General features: G+C 42.9%; 1 protein-coding gene across 4 annotated transcripts in view; it reads right to left on the bottom strand.

The window, feature by feature from the left end:
• Positions 1–260: 260 nt before the first annotated feature.
• The window catches only part of RCAN1 (regulator of calcineurin 1), a 41,358-nt gene continuing 14,906 nt past the window's right edge, over positions 261–26,712 (bottom strand). Inside the window, exons 1-4 of one of the 4 annotated variants that reach the window (XM_064647132.1) lie at positions 16,210–16,420; positions 8,689–9,327; positions 5,675–5,834; positions 261–2,596 (exon numbers count right to left, since the gene is read on the bottom strand). In XM_064647132.1, the coding sequence (XP_064503202.1) occupies positions 2,430–2,596; positions 5,675–5,834; positions 8,689–9,327; positions 16,210–16,296 (1,053 nt within the window). In that variant the 5' untranslated portion in view covers positions 16,297–16,420 and the 3' untranslated portion in view covers positions 261–2,429. Of the gene's footprint in view, positions 2,597–5,674; positions 5,835–8,160; positions 8,314–8,688; positions 9,328–15,479; positions 15,632–16,209; positions 16,421–26,712 lie in introns of those variants that run through there. The other 3 variants (XM_064647131.1, XM_064647129.1, XM_064647133.1) reach the window with 3 other exon arrangements.

Here is a 26,712-nt window from a genome sequence, read left to right as displayed (position 1 = left end):
TAAAACACTATGAGGTCGATCCCTTTGTTCAGAAGCAGCATCAGGCACAGGAGGAGCAGTTTTTAAACCGGAATATTCTGCATTTTATTCATCAGCAGATTCTCACCCTTCCACTGAGAAGCAAAAGGTTGGAAAGCTTTTCCAGGAATAGATTTATTTGGTTATTAAGGATGTGACCTGGCAATAGATCCTTCCCCCCCCTCCCCTTTGCAAAAATCCCAATTTTTGGTGTGATTTTTGTGCAGAAACACCACGACACCTTACAAGAAAGACAACCAAAATATTTTAATTTAAATATGCCCCGTGCTATACAACTGTAGAAAATACCAACCAAGCATTCAGTTGAACATTAAAAAGAAAAAAGGACCAGGAAAAGCCAAGGAGACACAACCAGGAACACGCTGTCACCATTCCAAGATTCCCAGGCTTTCCCAGTGGCCACTTTCTGGGTGTGGGAAATGGTTAAAAATCACGGATTTTGGTGGGTTTCAGTTGAAAAGCAGCACTGTTGGTTTTTTTAGGGAACAGAAGAGCAGCTCCCTGTGATGGAGAAGTCGTGTTGGGATTTGCCACGGGTGGAAAAGGACGGGAATTCTTCCATTTTCAACTGGATGAGACATTGAGTCCAGCAGGAACTGGAGAAACGTGGGAAAAATAATCTTGGAAAGGCTTAAAGGCAGTTGTGGCAAACCTGCTTGACTCCTTTCTTTTGGGGGCTGGTAGCCAAGGCCATAGCCCCAGCTGGATGTTGTACCCCCAAAATAACCTGATTTTCCCTCTGTGTCCATCCAAGAGCTCCAGCAGGACACGGAATCAGCTCTTTTTAACACCAAGGATCAGGGTTTCTTCCAGTTTCCAGGGATCAGTGATCAAAACCAGAGCAGAAAATTCCACATATCCCTGTTCTCCAGTCACTGGTTTCCCTTTCACTTGGCACCACCAGTCCTTGTTTCCCAGCTTGGGATGGCTCCATTCCACATCTTCGGTTTTCAAACAGGTATTATTGAAAGAAAGCAAGGGTGTTTGAGTCAATATTTGCTTCAAACTCCTTCTCAGACCAACTGTGGCAAAAGCAGAGCAGGAGGGAACCACGTCTGGATTCCTAAAAACTTCCCAACAAACTTCCTAAGACCCATAAATGACATTTTCCACAAAAATCAGTTCCTATCTCTTCCCCCAAAAATACCTGTTTCAAGGTGAGGATCTCCAGTTTTAAAAAAAACAAGTAATAAAATACATTTCTCTCTCATCTTTTTGGTTGTTTCTTTTTTGCCTTGGAATTGGGATTAATTATCAGGACTGTCTGGAACAATATAAAACCCCTAAAGCTTCTCCCCCACATTGCCATGATTTCAATGTGCATTACTTGGCATTAAAGCATCTCACACCAGCTCAGTCTGGAGGCAAAGCTAAGAAAGTTTGGGAGTTCTGGAGGTACAAAGCCAGTAGAAAAAGATCCAAGTGTGCAGCCTGTAGTAGGAATGGACAAGGCAAAGGCACCATCTCTCCTCCCTGTAATTTTCCAATCACCATTCAACCTTTTCTCACCAAAAAAACGCAGATTCAAGTCCCTCCAGCACTGAAAAAATTCTGAATATGCACCATTAGCCTTATTTATACCCTTAAAAGTCCTTTTTCCCCCCCCCCCCCCAAGTCAAAGCTACCAAACAAGTGTCATTGAAGATATAAATTATCAGAACTTAAATAATTTAAAATCCATTCATTTCAGCAAGTCTCCCGTTGCACCTTTTTTTTTTTCCCCATTGTTTTTTGCCAGATAAAACCCCACTGGAGGCATTTCAAAGGTGAACATTTTTAAAAGCACAGGTCTCCACAGCACCTAAATCAGGGGGGCTGAAGGGATTTTGTGCCTGCTGGTAAAGCAGTGCCAATAAAAACAAATATAAATATATGTATTTACACACCTAGAGGGAAATCTGGGATAATAAATACCTTAAACCTCCCCGATTTCCTGCTCGTGAGAAACTCTAGAAAATAACTCAGAAGTTACTTTAGAAGACCAAGGATGCACATGCACAAAATGCAGGAGGAGAAAAAGTACTTTTTTTTTTGAGTTTTAAGGACTTTAATCCTTAAAACCTTCTCTGTCATCCCGAGGTTTTTCCATCCAACCGGAGGATTTAAGAGTCAGGCAAGGAAAAGCTCCTTCACCCCCCAAAAATAAACCCTATTTTTGTCTTAGTTTGTCTCCAAATATCATCTTCTCCCAGTGATTTGGGAATACCCCCAGGGATCAACCTGCAGCCTCAAAAAAATCGGGATGAAACTTCCTTTATTTTTTCTCTCAGCCGGGGAATTTCTCCAGCGCCGCCGTCAAACCCAACGGGGTGGTTTGTTTTTTTTTCCCTGGGAAGTTTCCTACTGGGAAAAAAACCCCAAAAACCAAACCCAGCAGCAGCAGCAGCAGCTCAGCTGAGATGGGCGGGGGTGTAGTCGGGTCTCCGGGTCTGGATGATTTTGGGTTTGGGTTTTTTGGGCTCCTCGTCGCCGCCGTCGCTCTCCCGGTCGCTCTCGCACACGTGCACGACCACGCTGGGGGTGGTGGCGGTGGCCGCGTGCAGCTCGTACTTGTCACCTGCAGGACAACAACAACAAAACACCCCAAAAATGGGATTAAAAAGCCTCCATTCTGCATAGAAAAAAATTTAGTCTGGGAGGTTTTTTTTAAGGCGTAAAGATAAAATTGCACGAGGTTGATGAACGATGAGACGTCGAGCGTCCCGAAGGGTTTTAGTGAGCGCTGAGTTCAACGCTGGGTTTGTCTGAATGTAAAGAATTGCTTGAAAGCAGATTTACAAGGCCAAGGGCTGGGTCCTGCCTTTTGGTCACAACAACCTCATGCAGCGCTACAGGCTGGGCCAGAGGGGCTGGAGAGCAGCCAGGCAGGAAGGGAGCTGGGAGTGGGGATGGACAGGGAGCTGAACAGGAGCCAGGGTGTGCCCAGGGGGACAAGAGGGCCAATGGATCCTGGCCTGGCTCAGGAACAGTGTGGCCAACAGGTCCAGGGAAGTGATTCTTGCCCTGGGCTCAGCGCTGGTGAGGCCACCCCTGGAGTGCTGGGTCCAGTTCTGGGCCCTCAGCTCAGGAAGGACATGGAGGGGCTGGAGCAGGTGCAGAGGAGAGCAACGAGGCTGGGGAAGGGACTGGAGCACAAGTGCTGTGAGGAGAGGCTGAGGGAGCTGGGGCTGTTCAGCCTGGAGAAGAGGAGGCTCAGGGGAGACCTCCTCACTCTCTGCAACTCCCTGACAGGAGGGGGGAGCCAGGGGGGGGTTGGTCTCTTTTCCCAGGCAACCATCAGCAAGACAAGAGGGCTGGGTCTGCAGCTGTGCCAGGGGAGGGTTAGGTTGGATATTAGGAAGAATTTCTTTGCAGAGAGGGTGCTCAGCCATTGCAATGGGCTGCCCAGGGAGGGGGTGGATTCTCCATCCCTGGAGGTGTTTAAGGACAGACTGGATGTGGCATCAGTGCCATGGGCTGGGAACCACAGCGGGGTTGGATCAAGGGTTGGACTGGATGATCTGGGAGGTCCCTTCCAACCCAGCTGGTTCTGTGATAAAAATTTAGTTTGGGAGGTTTTTAAGGTGTAAAAATAAAACTGCACGAGGCTGATGAGACGTCGACCGTCCCGAAGGGTTTTAGTGAGCACTGACTTCAAAGAATACATTATTATATATATGTTTTTAATCATCTTAAACTGTTGCTGTTCATACAATTTAGTTGATGAAGGAAAAATGCCAACTTTTACAGATTTCTTGGAGGAACACTGCCATGGCAATTGAAAAATCCATGGGATTTTGTGCCTGCTGGAAAAGCAGTGCCAATAAAAACAAATATAAATATATGTATTTACACATCTAGAGGGAAATCTGGGATAATAAATACCTTAAACCTCCCCAGTTTCCAGAAGCTCGTGAGAAACTCTAGGAAATAACTCCAAGTTGCTTTAGAAGAACAAGGATACACAGGCACAAAATGCAGGAGGAGAAAAAGTACAATTTTTTTAAGGAATTTAATCCTTCAAACCTTCTCTGTTATCCTGAGGTTTTCCAGGCAACTGGAGGATTTAAGAGTCAGGCAAGGAAATTTTATAATGAATTTTTCTCTCTGTTTAGGGTTATAAAAGCTCACCAAAACACTGGTGTTATCAGAGAGACAAAAAGATTTTCCCTGGACAAAACTGAAGGTGCTGGTAGAAAAATGCTTCAGGTTACATGAAGTAAAAGTGGTTTTGCTGCTGTGAAAAAAGGGAGTGAAAAAAGAAATAAACCCACAAAAAGGGCCAACTTTTAGTGCCTTAACTATTTATTTTAAGAGCTACAGGTTTCTTTTTGGCATTCCTAAAAATTCCAAGGAAAGCCTGGAGTAAAGAAACAGCAGCTCTGAACTTTCACACCAACAGCAGCTGTTGGTATGAAATAATATTCTTTATAATATTGGTATGAAATGTTATTATTTATAATTATTTATAATTAAATAATAATATTTATCATATTATAAATAATATATAATGAACATATATAATGAATATAATAATATTTATCATATTATAAATAATATATAATGAACATATATAATGAATATAATAATATTTATAACATTATAAATAATATATATAAGGAATATATAATTAATATAATAATATTTATAATATTATAAATAATATATATAAGGAATATATATATATAAGAAATATATATATATATATATATATATATATATAATGAATATATATTATATATTCATTCAACATGTTCCATCCAAATCAGCTTTGTTTCCAAAAGCAGCTTCAGGAAAATTAAAATCTTTGATTAAAAAAAAAAATATGTCATTTAATTTAAAACTATTTATTTCAGCAGCAGGATCCTGGATGGAAAGATTTAAAGTCCTACAGGAGGGACCCAAAATTCTTCCCTGCCCTTTTCTCCCTAAACTGAGGAATAAAAATCCTCCAGGAAAATCAAATCAGGCTCAAGTTTTATTCCCTTTAATCCTGTCACTAAATGTGGCCATTTTTCTCTCCCCTCTAATTAATAATAAATCAGAGTTAGACTGGGGGGGAAATATTAATTTGCAGCAATTTTCAGGGAGAAGTTTGAGGGAGAAAATGAAATGGGGTCGTTAATCACTGAAAAAAAAGGGATGGCAGGAAATTTTTCCTCTTAATTTCAAAGGAATATTAGGTTTTCTCCCACACTTAGCAGTGGTTTCCTCCTCCTTAAATTCCTTGAATTCCTTAAATTCCATAGAGGAATTTAAGCCCAGCTCTGAGCTGGGTCAGTCTTAGTCCTGAGCCAGGACTAAAAGGTGTGGAAATCCCCAATTTCCCCTTCATTTTGGGGAAGCTGCTGCTTTAAAAATATTAATTAACGAGGTGATAATTGAAGGAGCGTTTGTGCTCTCAACAAATCCCATTGTGGAGCTCTGGGTCCTCCAAGGAATCCTGTGGAATTACTCCAGGGGTAAGAAATCCAGGTCCTCCAAGGAATCCTGTGGAATTACTCCAGGGGTAAGAAATCCTCATTTTTCTAAGTGTTCCTTCTGCCATTACAAGTTTAACTGGGAGATAATGATTTCCTGGGAAAGTTTGGGAAGCTCAGGAAGCTCAAAGGGTGTTTTGCTCACTCCCAATCCCGTTTTTTTTCCCAATTCTCACCTGGTCCTAGCTTGGAAATTGCATATAAAAGGTCGTAGTTGATGACTGGAGTTGCATCTTCCACTTGTTTCCAATCCACGGGGGGAGAGGCAGGAGGGGAAATCAGGAACTGCTTGTCTGGATTTGGAGGGGCCAAGTGGGAGCTTCCAATGTGCAAAGTCTGGGAATAAAAAGAAAAGGCAGGAAAGCCCAAAGCTGGGTCATTGTCATCCAGGAATTCGTCACTCAGGAGGGATTTTAAGGTGTTGTTCTCTGCCAGGGACTGGGGGTGGCAGCACGAGCCAGGATTCCACAGCCAAGCCCCCCCATCCAATTCCCAGGAAACTTCCAAGGAAGTTCCCTTTAAATCCCCTGCTTTCCCTTAAAATAAATTGGTTTTGATTTGAATATATTTTATTTCTAGATCTGCCCATAAAATCCCGGAGTGGGAGGAAGCTGGACCTGGCCTTTAATGACAAATGGGGTGGGAAGGCAACACCACAGGGAGAGTGCTGGGAATTCCCAGAGGGATAGAAATGAACTGGGACATCCCAAATGGACACACAGGGATTCCTTTTCCCACACAGAAATTCATCTTCCCATACAAGGACTCATTTTCCCACCCAGGGATTCCTTTTTCCATACAGGGATTTGTTTTCCCACACAGGGATTCATCTTCCCACACAAGGATTCCTTTTCCTCATCCAGGGACTCATTTTCCCATACAGGGATTCCTTTTCCCACACAAGGATTCATCTTCCCATACAAGGAATTCCCTTTTCCACATAGGGATTCCTTTTCCCACACAGGAATTCATTTTTCCCCACAGGAATTCCTTTTCCCACACAGGAATTCATTTTTCCCACACAGGAATTCCTTTTTCCATACAAGGATTCATTTTCCCTCACAGTTATTTCTTTTCCCACATAGGGATTCATTTTTCCACACAGGAATTCCTTTTCCCCACACAAGGACTCATTTTTCCCAGACAGGAATTCCTTTTCCTTTATAGGAATTCCTTTTCCCACACAGGGATTCATTTTCCCTCACAGAGATTCATTTTCCCACACAAGGATTCATTTTTCCCACACAGGAATTCCTTTTCCCATTCCAGGATTCCTTTTCCCATACAGGAATTCCTTTTCCCACAAAAGGACTCATTTTCCCATTCCAGGATTCATTTTCCCATTCCAGGATTCCTTTTCCCACACAGGGATTCATTTCCCATCCAACTTTCAGAGGGAAACCCGGAGCAGCTCCCAAACCTCACCCAGATTCCCAGAGTTCCTTTGGCAGCTCCCATGGAGATCTCCAAGAACAGGCTGCACAGGAAAAGCCTGGAATGTGCAGCTCTCCCCTTGGATCCCCTCAGGACACTCCCTGAAATCCCAATTCCCAGCACCTCCAAGGTTATCCCCAGGGATCCAACCCCAAATCCCCAGGGAGCTCTAGGCCCCCCTGGACCCTCCAAGCCATGGAAGTGCCAGAATTCCCAGGGAATTCCTACCCAGGAGCAGCTTTACCTGAGCAAAGCAGAGTTTGAGCTCTTTTCCCAGGAAGTGTGTCCTGTGCAGCTGGATCCTGGCATTGGCCCCAGCCAGGGGGTTGCTCAAGTGCTGAAGATTCCTTTTCCCTCACAGGAATTCCTTTTCCCACACAGGAATTCCTTTTCCCACACAGGAATTCCTTTTCCCACACAGGGATTTCTTTTCCCATACAGGGATTCCTTTTCCCATACAAGGATTCATTTTCCCATGCAGGAATTCCTTTTCCCACACAGGAATTCCTTTTCCCACACAAGGATTCCTTTTCCCATTCCAGGATTCCTTTTCCCACACAGGGATTCCTTTTCCCACACAAGGATTCCTTTTCCCATTCCAGGATTCCTTTTCCCATTCCAGGATTCATTTCCATGGAAGCTTTGGTGCTTCCATGACTCCCCAGGAGCAGTTTTACCTGAGCAAAGCAGAGTTTGAGCTCTTTTCCCAGGAATTGTGTCCTGTGCAGCTGGATCCTGGCATCAGCTGCAGCCAGGGGGTTGCTGAAGATTCCTATTCCCACACAGGAATTCCTTTTCCCACACAGGGATTCCTTTTCCCCACACAAGGATTCATTTTTCCCACACAGGAATTCCTTTTCCCACACAAGGACTCATTTTCCCATTCCAGGATTCATTTCCCATTCCAGGATTCCTTTTCCCACACAGGGATTCATTTCCCATCCAACTTTCCGAGGGAAACCCGGAGCAGCTCCCAAACCTCACCCAGATTCCCAGAGTTCCTTTGGCAGCTCCCATGGAGATCTCCAAGAACAGGCTGCACAGGAAAAGCCTGGAATGTGCAGCTCTCCCCTTGGATCCCCTCAGGACACTCCCTGAAATCCCAATTCCCAGCACCTCCAAGGTTATCCAAGCGATCCCCAGGGATCCAAGCCCAAATCCCCAGAGAGCTCTGGGCCCCCTGGACCCTCCAAGCCATGGAAGTGCCGGAATTCCCAGGAAGCTTTACCTGAGCAAAGTAGAGTTTGAGCTCCTTGCCCAAGAAGTGTGTCCTGTGCAGCTGGATCCTGGCATCGGCCGCAGCCAGGGGGTTGCTGAAGATTCCTTTTCCCACACAGGAATTCCTTTTCCCCACACAAGGATTCATTTTTCCCACACAGGAATTCCTTTTCCCACAAAAGGACTCATTTTCCCATTCCAGGATTCATTTCCCATTCCAGGATTCCTTTTCCCACACAGGGATTCATTTCCCATCCAACTTTCAGAGGGAAACCCGGAGCAGCTCCCAAACCCCACCCAGATTCCCAGAGTTCCTTTGGCAGCTCCAGAGCTGCTCCCATGGAGATCTCCAAGAAGAAGCTGGAAAAGCCTGGAATGTGCAGCTCCCCTTGGATCCCCTCAGGACACTCCCTGAAATCCCAATTCCCAGCACCTCCAAGGTTATCCCCAGGGATCCAAGCCCCAAATCCCCAGGGAGCTCTGGGCCCCCCTGGACCCTCCAAGCCATGGAAGTGCCGGAATTCCCAGGAAGTTTTACCTGAGCAAAGTAGAGTTTGAGCTCTTTCCCCAGGAATTGTGTCCTGTGCAGCTGGATCCTGGCATCGGCCGCAGCCAGGGGGTTGCTGAAGATTCCTTTTCCCACACAGGAATTCCTGTTCCCACACAGGGATTCCTTTTCCCACACAAGGATTCCTTTTCCTACACAGGGATTCCTTTTCCCACACAGGAATTCCTTTTCCCACACAGGAATTCCTTTTCCCACACAGGGATTCCTTTTCCCATACAAGGATTCATTTTCCCACAAAGGAATTCCTTTTCCCACACAAGGATTCCTTTTCCCACACAAGGATTCCTTTTCCCATACCAGGATTCCTTTTCCCATGCAGGAATTCCTTTTCCCACACAAGGATTCCTTTTCCCATTCCAGGACTCCTTTTCCCATTCCAGGATTCATTTCCATGGAAGCTTTGGTGCTTCCATGACTCCCCAGGAGCAGCTTTACCTGAGCAAAGCAGAGTTTGAGCTCTTTCCCCAGGAACTGTGTCCTGTGCAGCTGGATCCTGGCATCAGCTGCAGCCAGGGGGTTGCTGAAGCTGACCCGGACCCTGCGGAAGCTGCGGAAGTACTGGAATTTGGGCTCCCGGTCGAAGGGCAGGAACAGCGACTCGAACTTGGCCTGGCAGGGAAAGGAAGGGAGAAGGGAATGGGAAATGTTGGGGTTGCAACGAGAAATGAGGGCAAATGGAAAGAGGAATAAAGAAAATAAATAATAATTACAAAATAAATGATAATAAAATTAAAAAGAATAAAAGAAATAATAATAAAATCAATAACAATAAAATAAATAATAATAAATTAATAATAAAAGAAATAATAATAAAATAAAGATAATAAAATAAAAATAGTAAATCAATAATAAAAGAAATAATAATAAAATAAAGATAATAAAATAAAAATAATAAAATAAAAATAATAAAATAAAAATAATAAAATAAAAATAATAAAATCAATAATAATAAAACAAATAATAATAAAATAAGTAATAATAAAAGAAATAACAATAAAAGATAATAAAAATAATAATAAAATAAAGATAATAAAATAAAAATAATAAATCAATAATAAAAGAAATAATAATAAAATAAAGATAATAAAATAAAAATAATAAATCAATAATAAAAGAAATAATAATAAAATAAAGATAATAAAATAAAAATAATAAAATAAAAATAATAAAATAAAAATAATAAAATCAATAATAATAAAACAAATAATAATAAAATAAGTAATAATAAAAGAAATAATAATAAAATCAATAATAATAAAAGAAATAACAATAAAAGAAATAATAAAAAATAAAAATAATAAAATGAATAATAATAATAAAAGAAATAACAATAAAAGAAATAATAATAAAATAAAAATAATAAAATAAATAATAATAAAAGAAATAACAATAAAAGAAATAACAATAAAAGAAATAACAATAAAAGAAATAATAATAAAATAAAAATAATAAAATAAATAATAATAAAAGAAATAATAATAAAATAAAAATAATAAAATAAATAATAATAAAAGAAATAAAATATAAATAATAATAAAATAGAAATGAATATGTAAGGAAATATAAAGGAATAAAATATTAAAAGTCGTTTATTTGTAAAAATAAATTAAAATATAAAAAGCTGAATTTTGGTGAATTTTTTCCTACCATATTTTGACTTTTTTTCCTACCATATTTTGACTTTTTTTCCTACTGTATCACTACTGTATTTTGCACTTTTTTCCTACTATATTTTGAATTTATAAGGAGTGAAAAAAAAGCAGCAAAGCTCACATAAGAAGGTAGGAATCTGAAACAGGCCCAGGACCCTCCTGTGCCCCAGAGCTGAGATACAACCACGAAAAATAACCCAAATTGACCCCAAATCACATTTCCAAGTTCATGTTCAACCTTTAACCCCAGAGATTTGTGCAAAATATATGTATTCTATATCTGTCTATATATATTTAATGTGTGTGATCATACAGGTGAGAAATGTCCCACTGGCAACTCAATAAAATGTTATTTTTGCCCTTAAGGTCACTGCATTAGGATTTATATCTATTAAATATATTAAGTATATTATATTGTGCCTCTTAAACACATTATATTATATCCATCAATACATTATACCCATTAAATACATTCCATTATATCCATTAAATATCCTACATGATATCCATTTAATATCTTGTATTATATCCCTTAAATATCTTATATTATATTCCTTAAATATCTTGTATTATATCCATTAAATACATTCTATTATATCCATTAAATACATTCTATTATATCCATTAAATACATTCTATTATATCCATCAAATACATTCTATTATATCCATCAAATACATTCCATCTATTAAATATCTTACATTATATCCATCAAATACATTCCATTCTATCCATTAAATATCTTGTATTATATCCATTAAATACATTCTATTATATCCATTAAATATACTATATCCCTTAAATATCTCATATTATATTCCTTATAAATATTTCATTATATCCCTTAAATCTTACATTATATCCCTGAAATATCCTATATTGTATTGCTTAAATATCTTGTATTATATCCCTTAAATATCTTGTATTATATCCCTTAAATATCTTATATCCATTAAATACATTCTATTATATTCATTAAATATCTTATATCCCTTAAATATCCCATATTATATTGCTTAAGTATATTCCATTCTATCCATTAAATATCTTATCTTATATCCATTAAATATCTTGCATTATATCCCTCAAATATCTTATATTGTATCCATTAAATACATTCTATTATAGCCATTAAATATATTATTAATAATATATAATATATTATTATATCTATTAAATATCCCATATTATATCCCTTAAATATCTCATATCCCCTAAATATCCCATATTATATTGCTTAAATATATTCCATTATATCCATTAAATATCCCATATTATATCCCTTTAATATCTTATATTATATCCCTTAAACATCCCATAGGATATTGCTTAAATATATTCCATTATATCCATTAAATATTCCATATTATATCCCTTAAATATCTTATATCCCTTAAATATCCCATATTATATTGCTTAAATATATTGCATTATATCCATTAAATATCCCATATTATGTCCCTTTAATATCTTATATTATATCCCTTAAATATCCCATATTATATTGCTTAAATATATTCCATTATTTACTACGAAAATAACAATAATACAAATATTCCCTAAAAACTCAAGGGTGCAAGTCCAGCCAGCCAAGGAATTCCAGAGGGAAAATTGGGATAATAATAGAAATATTCCCTAAAAACTCAGGAGTGCAAGTACAGGAAAATCAGGATAATAATAGAAATATTCCTTAAAAACTCAGGAGTGCAAGTCCAGCCAGCCAAGGAATTCCAGAGGGAAAATCAGGATAATAATATTCCCTAAAAAATCAAGAGTGCAAGTCCAGCCAGTCAATTAATTCCGGAGGGAAAATCAGGATAATAATAGAAATATTCCCTAAAAACAAGTCCAGCCAGTCAAGGAATTCTGGAGGGAAAATCAGGATAATAATAGAAATATTTCCTAAAAACTCAAGCCAGCCAAGGAATTCTGGAGGGGAAAATCGGGATAATAATATAAATATTCCCTAAAAACTCAAGAGTGGAAGTCCAGGAAAATCAGGATAATAATAGAAATATTCCCTAAAAATCAGGATAATAATAGAAATATTCCCTAAAAATCAGGATAATAATATTCCCTAAAAACTCAAGCGTGCAAATATAAATATTCCCTAAAAACTCAAGCCAGCCAAGGAATTCTGGAGGGAAAATCAGGATTATTTCCCAAACAACTCAGTTTAAAATCACCTCATTCCCAGCCCTGGAATCACTCCCGTTGGGTGGGGAGTGGGGAGATCCAAACCCTTTATTCCCAATGAATTTTGGGGGATTTTGGGGGATTTAGGGAGCGGGTCCTGGGGGGGATTTCCCTGCGAGGGGTGGGGGCAGAAATCCCCCTCAGGACCCGCTCCATCAATCCCGAAAAATCCCTAAAAAATCCAAAAAAATCCCAAAAAATTCCTAAAAATCCCCCAAATCCCTAAAAATCTCTAAAATGCCAAAAAATCCCCCAAATCCCTAAAAATCTCCCAAATCCCTAAAAATCCCAAAAAATCCCCCAAATCCCTAAAAATCCAAAAAAAATCCCCAAAAATCCCTAAAAAATCTCCCAAATCCCTAAAAATCCCTAAAATCCCTAAAAATCTCGAAAATGCCAAAAAAATCCCCCAAATCCCTAAAAATCCCAAAAAATCCCAAAAAATCCCCAAAAATCCCTAAAAATCTCGAAAATGCCAAAAAATCCCAAAAATCCCTAAAAATCCCAAAAAATCCCCCAAATCCCTAAAAATCCAAAAAAAATCCCCAAGAATCCCCAAAAATCCCTAAAAAATCCCCAAAAATCCACAAAAATTCCTAAAAATCCCTAAAATCCCTAAAAATCTCGAAAATGCCAAAAAATCCCCCAAATCCCTAAAAATCCCTAAAAAATCTCAAAAAATCCCCAAAAATCCCTAAAAATCCCCCAAATCCCTAAAAATCTCTAAAATGCCACAAAATCCCCCAAATCCCTAAAAATACCAAAAAATCCCCAAAAATCCCCCAAATCCCTAAAAATCCAAAAAAATCCCTAAAAAATCTCAAAAAATCCCAAAAAATTCCTAAAAATCCGTAAAATCCCTAAAAATCTCTAAAATGCCAAAAAATCCCCCAAATCCCTAAAAATCCCAAAAATCGCTAAAATCCCAAAAAATCCCTAAAAATCAAAAAAAAAATCCCAAAAACCCCTAAAAATCTCTAAAATCCAAAACAACCCCCAAATCCCTAAAAATTCCAAAAAAATCCTCCAAATCCCTAAAAATCCCTAAAAAATCCCCAAAAATCCCTAAAAAATCCCCAAAAATCCCTAAAATCCCTAAAAGTCTCGAAAATGCCAAAAAATCCCCCAAATCCCTAAAAATCCCAAAAAATCCCCCAAATCCCTAAAAATCCAAAAAGAAATCCCCAAAAATCCCTAAAAAATCCCCAAAATCCCTAAAAAATCCAAAAAAATCCCCAAAAATTCCTAAAAATCCCTAAAAATCTCTAAAATGCCAAAAAAATCCCCCAAATCCCTAAAAATCCCATAAAAACCCCCAAATCCCTAAAAATCAAAAAAAATCCCCAAAAATCCCTAAAAAATCCCCAAAAATCCCCCAAAATTCCTAAAAATCCCTAAAATCCCTAAAAATCTCGAAAATGCCAAAAAAATCCCCCAAATCCCTAAAAATCCCAAAAAATCCCAAAAAATCCCCAAAAATCCCTAAAAATCTCGAAAATGCCAAAAAATCCCCCAAATCCCTAAAAATCCCAAAAAATCCCCCAAATCCCTAAAAATCCAAAAAAAATCCCCAAGAATCCCCAAAAATCCCTAAAAAATCCCCAAAAATCCACAAAAATTCCTAAAAATCCCTAAAATCCCTAAAAATCTCGAAAATGCCAAAAAAATCCCCCAAATCCCTAAAAATCCCAAAAATCCCTAAAATCCCAAAAAATCCCTAAAAATCCAAAAAAAAAATCCCAAAAATCCCTAAAAATCTCTAAAATCCAAAAAAACCCCCAAATCCCTAAAAATCCCAAAAAAATCCTCCAAATCCCTAAAAAATCCCTAAAAAATCCCCAAAAATCCCTAAAAATCCCTAAAATCCCTAAAAGTCTCGAAAATGCCAAAAAAATCCCCCAAATCCCTAAAAATCCCTAAAAATCCCAAAAAATCCCCAAAAATCCCTAAAAATCTCAAAAATGCCAAAAAATCCCCCAAATCCCTAAAAATCCCAAAAAATCCCCCAAATCCCTAAAAATCCAAAAAAAATCCCCAAGAATCCCCAAAAATCCCTAAAAATCCCCAAAAATCCCCAAAAATCTCGAAAATGCCAAAAAATGCCCCAAGTCCCTAAAAATCCCAAAAATCCCTAAAATCCCAAAAAATCCCTAAAAATCCAAAAAAAAATCCCAAAAATCCCTAAAAATCTCTAAAATCCAAAAAAAACCCCAAATCCCTAAAAATCCCAAAAAAATCCTCCAAATCCCTAAAAATCCCTAAAAAATCCCCAAAAATCCCTAAAAAATCCCCAAAAATCCCTAAAATCCCTAAAAGTCTCGAAAATGCCAAAAAATCCCCCAAATCCCTAAAAATCCCTAAAAATCCCCAAAAATCCCCAAAAACCCTAAAAATCCCAAAAAATCCCTAAAAAATCCCCAAAAATCCACAAAAATCCACAAAAATCCCCCAAATCCCTAAAAATCTCTAAAATGCCAAAAAATCCCCCAAATCCCTAAAAATCCCCAAAAATCCCCCAAATCCCTAAAAATCCCTAAAAAATCTCAAAAAATCCCCAAAAATCCCCAAAATCCCTAAAAATCTCTAAAATGCCAAAAAATCCCCCAAATCCCTAAAAATCCCAAAAATCGCTAAAATCCCAAAAAATCCCTAAAAATCCCTAAAAAATCCCAAAAATCCCCAAAAATCCCTAAAAAATCCCCAAAAAATCCCTAAAAATCCCTAAAATCCCTAAAAATCTCTAAAACGCCAAAAAATCCCCCAAATCCCTAAAAAACCAAAAAAAATCCCCAAAAATCCCTAAAAAATCCCCAAAAATTCCTAAAAATCCCTAAAATCCCTAAAAAGCCAAAAAATCCCCCAAATCCCTAAAAATCCCACAAATTCCCCCCCAAATCCCTAAAAAGCCCGTACCCGCAGGTCCTGGCGCTCGAAGAGCTCCCTGGCGGCGGCGCAGGCGACGAGCGAGCTGAGGCTGGACTGAAAATTCCCCAAATGCATCTTTTTTTCCCCTCAGGGGCTCGCGATTCCCGCCGGGAACGGGGCTGGCGTGCGGTTCTCCGGGAATTTATACGGGAAGCGAGGCCGGCCCCTCCCAAACCCTTTATTCCCAATAAATTTTGGGGGGGTTTTGGGGGATTTAGGGAGCGGGTCCTGAGGGGGATTTCCCTGTGAGCGGCGGGGGCAGAAATCCCCCTCAGGACCCGCTCCATCAATCCCGAAAAATCCCTAAAAAATCCAAAAAAATCCCAAAAAATTCCTAAAAATCCCTAAAATCCCTAAAAATCTCTAAAATGCCAAAAAATCCCCCAAATCCCTAAAAATCCCCAAAAATCCCCAAAAATCCCAAAAAACCCTAAATATCCCAAAAAATCCCTAAAAAATCCCAAAAAATTCCTAAAAATCCCTAAAAATCCCTAAAAATCTCTAAAATGCCAAAAATTCCCCCAAATCCCTAAAAATCCCAAAAAATCAAAAAAAAAAATCCCCAAAAATCCAAAAAAAAATCCCCAAAAATCCCTAAAAAATCCCAAAAAATTCCTAAAAATCCCCCAAATCTTTAAAAATCTCTAAAATGCCAAAAAAATCCCCCAAATCCCTAAAAATCCCCAAAATTCCCCCCCAATCCCTAAAAAGCCCATACCCGCAGGTCCTGGCGCTCGAAGAGCTCCCGGGCGGCGGCGCAGGCGACGAGCGAGCTGAGGCTGGACTGAAAATTCCCCAAATGCATCTTTTTTTTTTCCCCTCCGGGAAAATGGCCCCTCAGGCCGGCGCGATTCCCGCCGGGAATGGCGATGCCGCGCGGTTCGCCGGGAATTTATACGGGAAGAGAGTCCGGCCCCTCCCGGAAAAAAAGCTCGCGGAGCATCGTCCCTGTGGGGGCGTGAGGGAGAATTCCAGCCCCCAGCGGCGCGGGAATCAAAGGGAAGCGGAATTGGAAAAGGGGGACGTGAGGGCTGAGGCAGCTTCCCGAGGCTCATTCCCGGCTCGGGAACATGGAAAAAGCGGCAGCTGCTTCCTGAGGAATAGTTTCCGTGGGAGGGGATTCCAGGAGGAATTCCCGCCGGGAAGGGGCCGGGCCCGGCGGGAAGGGGGAAAAGGGGAGCGGGGAGGGGGGGAAGGAGCGCAGGGAAGGGGTTTTTATGGAGACAGGAGGGGAATTTCTAAGGAGTTGGGAAAGCAGGGGAAATCCAGCAGGGCGATGGGATTTGGGGGGAAAAACATCCCTACAGGTTGGAATTTAGGGATGAGGAGGGGGAATAATTTTCCTCACGTTCCAGGGGGAATTAATTTAGAAGCTTTTCTAAAGTAACAATTTTATACATATAAATATATATATATATATATACGTAATATATATATATTATATATGTGTAAAAATATATATAAATATATATACATATATATAATATAAATATACATATATAAATATACATATAAATATACATATAATACACATATAAATATACATATAAATATACATATAAATATATATACATATATATATATAATATATATAAAATATAAACTTTGGGAATGGAAAAGAAATACCCCACAGGGCAACAGCTTTTTTGGGAAAAAAATCCACAGGTTGGAATTTAGGGATGAGGAGGGGGAATGGTTTTGCTCGTGTTGCAGGAGGATTCATTTGGAAGCTTTTTCAAAGTAATAATTTTTTATATATTATATATATTGTATATATTGTATATACTGTATATATTATATAGTATATATTATATACATTATATAATATATATTTATATTTATTTTATATATATGTGTGTATATATGTGTGTATATATATACACACATATATATGTATATATATACACATATATATATGTATATATATACATATATATATATATAAGGCTTTGGGAATGGAAAAAAAAATCCCTCAGGGCAGCAGCTTTTTTTTTGGAAAAAAACCCCACAATTTGGAATTTAGGGATTAGAAGAGAGGAATAATTTTCCTCACATTCCAGAGGGAATTCATATATATATATATATATAATATATGTATATATAAGGCTTTGGGAATGGAAAAGAAATCCCCCTCAGGGCAACAGCTTTTTTTGGAAGTAAAATCTACAGGTTAGAATTTAGGGATGAGGAGTGGGAATCGTTTTCCTCACATTCCAGGGGGAATTCATTTGGGAGCTTCTTCAAAGCAAAAATATGGATTAATTCCCAGTCTCACCTTATTAAAAACTCCTCCCAAGCCTCAGGGATTGGAGAAGGATTTTTTTGGAGGAGTTTTTTGTGGATTTTTTTTTATTTTGGGGGGTGGTTTTGTGGGTTTTGTTTCGAATCAAGAAAGATTTAAAAAATTCATCACCACTTAAAGTAATTAATTAAATTTAAACTGACGTTTTAGAAACTTTTTGGGACTTTCCTTTGCACCTTCAGCTCAAAATTTATACTGAACTCAACCCCTGTGTGCAATTTAGTTCTTTATAATGTAACTCAGGGCTTGGAAAAGCAGCAGGTTTTATGGAATACCTGCAAAAATCAGCCAGTCCTTAAGTTTAAAACCTTATTTCCCAAATATTTCACCATGGATAGCTCTCCAGAGGGAGGGTATTCCCTATTTTCAGGGGTTAAAATCCCCTTTAGGAGGCAAACTCTGTAAGGTTACTTTGGGGTAGGAGTGAAAGAACACTCAGACCAATTTCTTGGCACCTTTTCCTGGATGTCCTCCCTTCAGAATCCCAGAATCCCGGGATCACTGAGGCTGGAAAAGCCCTCCAAGGTCACAGAGTCCAGGCTGTGCCCGATGCCCACCTTGGCCCCGAGCTCTGGGTGCCACAGCCAGGCCTTCCCTGGGCACCTCCGGGGCTTGGACACCTCCAAACCTCCCTGGGCAGCCCCTGCCAAGGTTTCTGAGCCTTCCCATGAAGGAAGGGATGGATCCATCCCATCAGATCCGGACTGGGAACACACTGAGGGCCCTGAGCTCCCACCCAAACCAGGGCCTGGATCCTGCCCCGGAATTCCGGGGTCGAGCCCTAAAGCCTTCGGGTGTGGGAGCGCCAGCGGTGACTCCGGAGAGCAGAGGTGGGGATGTCACCTGGAAAATATGGGTGGGACTCACCCCAGCAGGGAAGGCAAACAGGCTCTGGCTTTGCAAGCCTGATCAGGAAGCCAAGCAGGGTCCAGGTTTAAGCCAGGCCTGAGTCCCTGGCACAGTCTGGAATTGCATCTCCTCATCACAAAGCCAAGGAGGTTCCAGCTTTAAGCTGAGCCTGAGTCCCTGGCACAGCCTGGAGTTGCATCTCCTGATCACAAAGCCAAGCAGGGTCCAGCTCTAAGCCAGACCTGAGTCCTTGGCACAGCCTGGGGCTGCAGCTCCTGATCACAAAGCCAGGCAGGGTCCAGCTTTAAGCTGAGCCTGAGTCCCTGGCACAGCCTGGAATTGCATCTCCTCATCACAAAGCCAGGCAGGGTCCAGCTTTAAGCTGAGCCTGAGTCCTTGGCACATCCTGGGGCTGCAGCTCCTCATCAGAAAACCAAGGAGGTTCCAGCTTTAAGCTGGGCCTGAGTCCTTGGCACAGTCTGGAGCTGCAGCTCCTGATCACAAAGCCAGGCAGGGTCCAGCTTTAAGCCAGGCCTGAGTCCCTGGCACAGCCTGGGGCTGCAGCTCCTCATCACAAAGCCAAGGAGGTTCCAGCTTTAGGCCAGGCCTGAGTCCCTGGCACAGCCTGGAGTTGCATTTCCTCATCACAAAGCCAAGGAGGTTCCAGCTTTAAGCCAGGCCTGAGTCCCTGGCACAGCCTGGAGTTGCATCTCCTCATCACAAAGCCAAGCAGGGTCCAGCTTTAAGCTGAGCCTGAGTCCTTGGCACAGCCTGGGGCTGCAGCTCCTCATCAGAAAACCAAGGAGGTTCTAGCTTTAAGCCAGGCCTGAGTCCTTGGCACAGCCTGGAGCTGCAGCTCCTCATCACAAAGCCAAGCAGGGTCCAGCTTTAAGCTGGGCCTGAGTCCTTGGCACAGCCTGGGGGGGGACACTTTAATGCCCAGATCTCACAGAGAGCAAGACATTTAAAATGCTGTCCCCAGGGCCACCTGCACATCACTGAGAGCCAGGGAGAAGGACTTTCCAGGCCACCTTTCAGCTGTCACTTTGTCACTGGTGCAGGGCAGGAGCCTGCTGTGCTGTCTGCAAACAAACCCACTGTTCTGAGAACATTTCTCACCTCACAAACTCATTTTTCCCCCCTGTGTTCTCCAGATGTAAAATAAACATCGAGTCTTCCACTGCTACACACCTGCTTAAAACACCAAGAAATCAGTCCCAGTGTGCTCCATTTTATCACTGTCATCATCATTTTTTGGGGGAGGTTTGTCCCAAGTCACAGAATCCTGGGTTGGGTTGGAAGGGACCTTCAAGAACAGCTCATTCCAACCCCCTGCCATGGGCAGGGACACCTTCCACCAGCCCAGGTTGCTCCAAACCCTGTCCAAGCTGGCCTTGGACACTTCAGGGATCCAGGGGCAGCTTCTCTGGGAATCCTATCCCAGCCCCTCCCCACTCTCCCAGGGAAGAATCCCTTCCAATATCCCACCTAACCCTGCCCTCTTCAGCTCAAGCCCAGAGCGTATTAAATAAACCCCCCTGAATTATTACAAATCAAGCAGAAACACTTATTATCTCCCAAAAAAACCCCCAATTCTCAGTGTCCCTGCCCAGCTCCCCAAGGGCTCTTTGAGGAGCAGGGGGAGAAACCAGGAGCCAGAGTTCCCCAACCCCCTGTTGCCAAAGCCTGGCGGTGTCGAAATGTTCCTTCAGCCCCTGGAATGTTCCCTCTGCCCCTGGAATGCTTGGGAAGGACCTGCAAGTGGAACAAGAACACCAAGAACAGGACCAGACACTATCAGAGGCTGTGGATCTGATGTTCTGATGTTATCAGAGGGCAGGTTTTGTTCTCCCTTTTATCTCCCTTGGGCAGTTTGGCGCTTTCTGCCTTCGCTTTGAGCCTCCCCAGTGACCCAGGGAGAGAGGACAAGGGCAAGGACAGCACCTGCTCGAGGTGTGGGCTGTCATTAGGGACTAATTAAGGCCACAATTCATCAGGGCAACAGCGGGTTTTGGTGCCCCCAACATAAGGAGGACGTGGAATTGTTGGAACAGGTGCAAAGGAGGCCACGAAGTTCCTGAGGGGACTGGAGCAGCTTCCCTATGGAGACAGGATGGGAGAGTTGGGGTGTCCAGCCTGGAGAGGAGAAGGGGGTGTGGAGACCTCAGAGCACCTTCCAGGGGCTGGAGGGGCTCCAGGGAAGCTGGAGAGGGATGTTCATCAGGAACTGCCCTGACAGGACGAGGGGGAGTGGGTACAAATTGGAAGAGGGGAAACTTAGGTGGGATATTGGGAAGGAATTCCTGGCTGGGAGGGTGGGGAGGGGCTGGGATAGAATTCCCAGAGAAGCTGTGGCTGCCCCTGGATCCCTGGAAGTGTCCAAGGCCAGGTTGGACCTGGAACAACCTGGGATAGGGAAAGGTGTCCCTGCCCATGGCAGGGGGTGAAATGAGATGATCCCTAAGGTCCCTTCCAAGCCAAACCATTCCAGGATTCTCTGATGCTGCTGCACTTTGGGAAACAAGACCCAAGGAAAGGAGAGGGCTCAGAACAGTGGGACACAACAGCACAGCCAGCCCTGATCCCTCAGCTTTCCCTTTTCCCTTGGGAGGTGCAGGTTCCAGGGCTCAAGTTCTGAAAGCTGAGTTCTAAACACCACAGACAAGATGCTCAAGGAAGTGCTAAAGTCCAAACAGCCCCTCCACTGGAAGCACTGCCCAAGGAGAGAAGTTTACAGAGACTATTTTTGGATACTTTTGGGATGAAAGGAGAAACAAGGAGTCAAATGAGTGCCTGGAATAGTGGGAACACAAAATGGTTAAATGCCATAGTAAGTCCATAACTTAACCCCCACATGCAGTAGGAGAGGGAAGGGAGAGGAGATGAGGCCACAGAGTTCATAAAAAAGGCAAGTCCCCAACATTGCCCAGAACTACAGCAGCAAAGTGAACATTCCAAGAGGGAAAATGAATGTAAATGTGTTGGAAATTCCATAAAATGATCCCCCCCAAGCCATAAACCAGAACAATCCAGGCCATTCTTGTCTCTCCTCCCTGGCAGGTTTTACAGGTGCCCTTGGAGCTGCTCCTTCCCTCTCAACATCCAGCTCCTATTCCTGTCTCCATGTTCCTTGTCCTGCCTTAGCCCTTCCTTAGGCCAGGGATAAACCCCCTCAAGTTCTCTGGAGTGAAAACCACCCCGGGTTTGTTTTCCTGGGGGTTGGGAGAGCAGAGGGAGGGGCAGACAGGGAAGCACAACCAGCTTCCAGAGCTGTCCATGCGTGGCTGGGGTCGGGAAGCTCCGTGGGCACTGGAGCACACCTGGATTCAGGTGACCTTCAAACCAATCAGGGAAACATCCCCAAAATCCCCACAGCTCAGGGGCACTGGAAAAGTCAGGAAGTTTAACACAGGAAGGGTTAATGAGCACAAATCCCTGATTTTTCTCTCCTGCTTTGAAAAACATCCTCCAGCACCTTCTTTTCCCTGCCCTTGGGATTTGAGAAGTGGGATTCCAGAAAGGGGATGTTTTCCAAGTGGAGGTTTGTGTTGGGGGCTGGTGAGCAAGAGGAGTCACATGGAAGTCACATTTAGATGGGATATTGGGAGGGAATTCCTGGCTGGGAGGGTGGGGAGGGGCTGGGATAGAATTCCCAGAGAAGCTGTGGCTGCCCCTGGATCCCTGGAAGTGTCCCAGGCCAGGTTGGACGGGGCTTGGAGCAACCTGGGCTGGTGGAAGGTGTCCCTGCCCATGGCAGGGGTGGCACTGGGTGGGCTTTGAGGTCCCTTCCATCCCAAATCACTCTGGGATTTTATGATCCCATGGGCAGGGACACCTTCCACCAGCCCAGGTTGCTCCAAGTTTATCCAGCCTGGCCTTGGACGCTTCCAGGGATCCAGGGGCAGCCACAGCTTCTCTGGGAAAGACAACTGAGAGGAGACCTGGACACCATTTCTCCCTGCAAGTCTGACAGGGTTTGTTAGGAGGTAAAATCCCCTGGCAGATCAATCCTGCTGGAATATACTTTTCTCCTCAAAATCCTTCCAAGAGCCTGAGCACTGGGAAAGCAGCAGTGGCAGCCTCAGCTGAGCCAGGAGACTGGAATAGCAACACACCTACTCAGGGCTCCAAATTATCCCCAGAAATTTCTGCCAGGCCAAGCACAGCCAGAGCACAAACACAGGGAGCAGGAGGGACTCGGAATCCTCATCACTGAGAGTGTTAAAGGACAGTTTAGGAGGAAATTTTAGGAGGGAATTCTTCCCCTTGAGGGTTGGGATAGAATTCCCAGAGAAGCTGTGGCTGCCTTATCCTGGGAAGTTTCCAAGGCCAGGCTGGAGCAGCCTTGGGATAGTGGAAGGTGTCGCTGTGGGGTTGGAACTGGGTGATCTTTAAGGTCCCTTCCATCCCAAACCATTCCATGATTCTGGAATTCTATAATTCCTTCTGTTTTGTGGTTATGGAGAAGTTTCAGGTGTTTCAGAGCTGCACATTCCATGTTCTATTCCAGAAAAAGTGGAACCAGTCAGTTAAGAAGGAAGGTCTGAGTCCAAACATCAGCAGAGAAACAACCTGCCCCCAAACCACCTCCTTCCCATGGAAAAACCCTTTGGCATCCCAGCCTGAACTGCACAAAGGGATTTATTTACAGCCAAGGAGTCAGAGCCCAGCCATCCAAGCCCACAAACTGGTTTTTCCAAGTTGCTGAGGGTTGAGGTGACACCCACACGATGACAACACGGAAAAAGGGGTCAGAGCCAGAGCTGGGCCCATCCCACAGGAGCACTCCCTGTTCCACAGCCCTGCAAATATCCCAAACCCTGCCATTCCCAACCCTAAAACACAGGGATGAAAACTGGGGGCAGTTTTAACAGAGCTGAAGCATCTGATTGCAGGGAATGAGGGGCTCCAAGCCTGGCTGTGCTCCCTCAAATCACGTCCAGTTCTGGACGTGAGCAGCTGAAAAAAACTCCAATATTTGGAGGTCTTTCCAGGAAAAAGGCTGGAATGCTGCCAGCAATATTTATCAGAGCACTGGCTCAGCACAACTAGCACTGGGAATGCTATGAAATATTTATTGCAGAGACAGGACCAGACCCAGCTGACAATAAAACCCGACCCCCACGTGTCTGGGGTGTGTTGTCACCTCTGGTTTAGACTTTTAGCTCTTCCCAAACAGCTTTTCCAAACAGAAAAACAAGGGGAATGGCTGCTCGTTTTTCAAGAGGCAAAACCACAGGAAAACAGGAAAAAAAAGCTGTGAAGGTTTTGACACAGGACTCAAATATCTTTATACACCTAAAATTATAAATGGATAAATGCCAGTGCCAAGGAGTTCTTAAATAACTCTATTTCTCCTGTCTTTCTCTCTGTTTAAACTCATTAACTGCTTCACTTTAATTCCATCATTCTCTACAGGTAACATATTTATAGGAGAGCACCTATTTCTGGAAATAATATTAGCATGAAACCCCTTTTTGCAGGAATTGGGTTGGGAGGCTGAAAAAAAGGGAAGGAGAAAGTTCTTGCAAGGTCAGTCCTTCAAAAAAAAAAATAACCCCTCATCCCCCAGCACAGAGAGAATTTGGTTCCAGATGGTCCAAACATCCTTCAAGAAGATGCTTTTAGTTTAAAATTCCAGGAAAATACCTGAAAAATGGATGTTATGAATCAATTCAGGATGTGCTGGGGGGAGGTGGAGGGAAAATAAAAACCCCAAAATCAGGAGGATGATCTTGAGCCAGGCCAGATGGAAACAGGATCACTCCCAGGCACAGTGTTGATTATTTAATTCTATATGGCAGAAAGGAGGAAAAAAAAAAAAAAAAAGAGTCCAGTCTCCAGTTCCTGATGGAATTTGTGGCCATGCCATGCTGGGAAAGGCTAACTATGGAATGGGAAGGGCAGGAAATCCTGACCCAACCACAACTCCAACTTGTTGGAGGCTTCTATAAATACAGAGCTCGATATAAATCCTTCCCTCAGAGTGGAGACTAAAAAGGGGGAAAGAGAGGAAAATTCTCCACAGATCTTCTATATTTATGAAGAATTAAAAAAGAACTTTTGAAGGCAAAATGGGTTCACAGGCCATTGTTCACATTGTACAAAAAGGTATTTACAGAAGTGGAGGAAGTTATTTGTTCAAAAATGCTCCTAAATAGGCAGGAATTTCTCCTGGGTAACCATGAAATAAAGGAAGCACCAGGTATTCCCACCACTGTAACCAGGAAAAAGCAGCTGCAATCCCACCTTTCCAAGGTTATTTATCTGAATAACAGCACGAGGTGGGAGGGGGAAATAAATCTGGGGGGGGAATTAAGAGATGTGTGGAATTGGGAAATGGAATAATCTATGAAAAAACATAATAAAAGGCCATTTTTATAACCATCAGCTCCTAAAGCAAAACTGGGCTTTGGGTAATTATTTCTTGAGGGAGGGGGCACCTTGTGGCTGAAGACCATGTTGTTTTGGGACCAGGGAACAGCTGCCAAGTTATTTATAAGTGGGATGGAGAGGAGGGAGAGGTGCAGGGAATGGGGCACGTGCTCCCAGTGGGATTCAGGGATTCTTCAGGCATGTCCTGCATTCTCTGAGAGCACAGCTGGAGCCCTGCACATCCCTGGGGCAGGGGGAGCCAGGGGGGACAAGGAAATGGGCTGGGACAGTGGGGGGAGAGTGAACAGGGAGCAAATTCCAGAGAAATGGGCCCTCGGGGTTGATGGAAAGAGATTGAAGTGGTGACAGGGACACGGGAGAAGGAGCAGCAGCTGAACAGGGGCTGGGGCTGGAAGGTCTCTGACAACCACAACCACAACCAGGTTGGGACAGCTCCTGAGGAAGGATGGGGAGGGAAAGGCACAGAAACCAAGGGCACAGAATCCTGGAATCCCTGAGGTTGGAAAAGAGCTCCAAGGTGAAGGAGCCCACCCTGTGCCCCATCCCCACCTTGTCCCCAGCCCAGAGCACTGAGTGCCACGGCCAGGCCTTCCTGGGACACCTCCAGGGCTGGGCACTCCAAACCTCCCTGGGCAGCCCCTGCCAAGGCCTCACCACCCTTTCCAGCAGGAAATTCCTCCTCCTGTCCCACCTGAGCCTCCCCTGGCACAGCTGGAGGCCGTTCCCTCTCCTCCTGTCCCTTGTTCCCTGGCAGCAGAGCCCGACCCCCCCCCCCGGCTCCCCCCTCCTGTCAGGGGGTTGCAGAGCCAGAAGGTCCCCCCTGAGCCTCTTTAAATTAAACCTTTCCACACCTGGTCACCCTCCTGCTCCTCCTGGAATTCTGTGCCACAGCCTCAGGCCTCAGAGGGCTGAGAATCTTCCATGATTTCCAACCTAAATCCACCTGTGGCCAATATAATCCGATTTCTCCCAATATCAACATCATCCTTTGATAAAGTCCTGCTCTTTTCCTGTGTGTTGTTCCCTCTCCAGGTGCTCCAGGAGAGCTCTAATATCCCTTTTCACAGGCAAATCCTTTCAGGGGTGAAGATGAAGCTGTCCAACCTGAGCCTCCCCTGGCACAGCCTGAGGCCGTTCCCTCTCCTCCTGTCCCTTGTTCCCTGGCAGCAGAGCCCGACCCCCCCGACTCCAACCTCCTCCCAGGGAATTTTAGGGATCCAGAAGGTCCCCCCTGAGCCTCCTTTTCTCCAGGCTGAGCCCCCCCCAGCTCCCTCAGCCCCTCCTGCTGCTCCAGCTCCTCTGACTGTTCCAGAACAGCTTTGGAAACAAAGCCCTGGTTGCTCAAAGACTCCTTTAATTGGTTTCTGGGAACCTTTAATAAGCTCTGATTCACTCCTGATTTAGATGCTGAGTGGGGAATAAAGACAAGCTGACACAGATTCCTTCCTCCTGCGTTTTCTCCTCTGCACTGACCTTTTATCACTCCCTCCTTCTTTATCTGGAATGTACAAAGGGGGATAAAAATATCTGGGCTTTATTTTCTTTTTGTTGGTCTTTTGAGAAAAGTTTCAGTGCAGATGGAAGGAAACCAAACCCAAAATGCCACCTGCCTTTTCATCCTGCTGGGATGGTGAGCAGGGGGTGGGGCAGAAAACCAGAGAGCCAAAGGAATAG

The sequence above is a fragment of the Pseudopipra pipra genome, chromosome 2 (genome assembly GCF_036250125.1).
Source record: "Pseudopipra pipra isolate bDixPip1 chromosome 2, bDixPip1.hap1, whole genome shotgun sequence".
Lineage (NCBI taxonomy): Eukaryota > Metazoa > Chordata > Aves > Passeriformes > Pipridae > Pseudopipra > Pseudopipra pipra.
The sequence above is the reverse complement of the archived record's forward strand: the minus strand, read 5'-3'. Positions and strand labels throughout refer to the sequence as shown.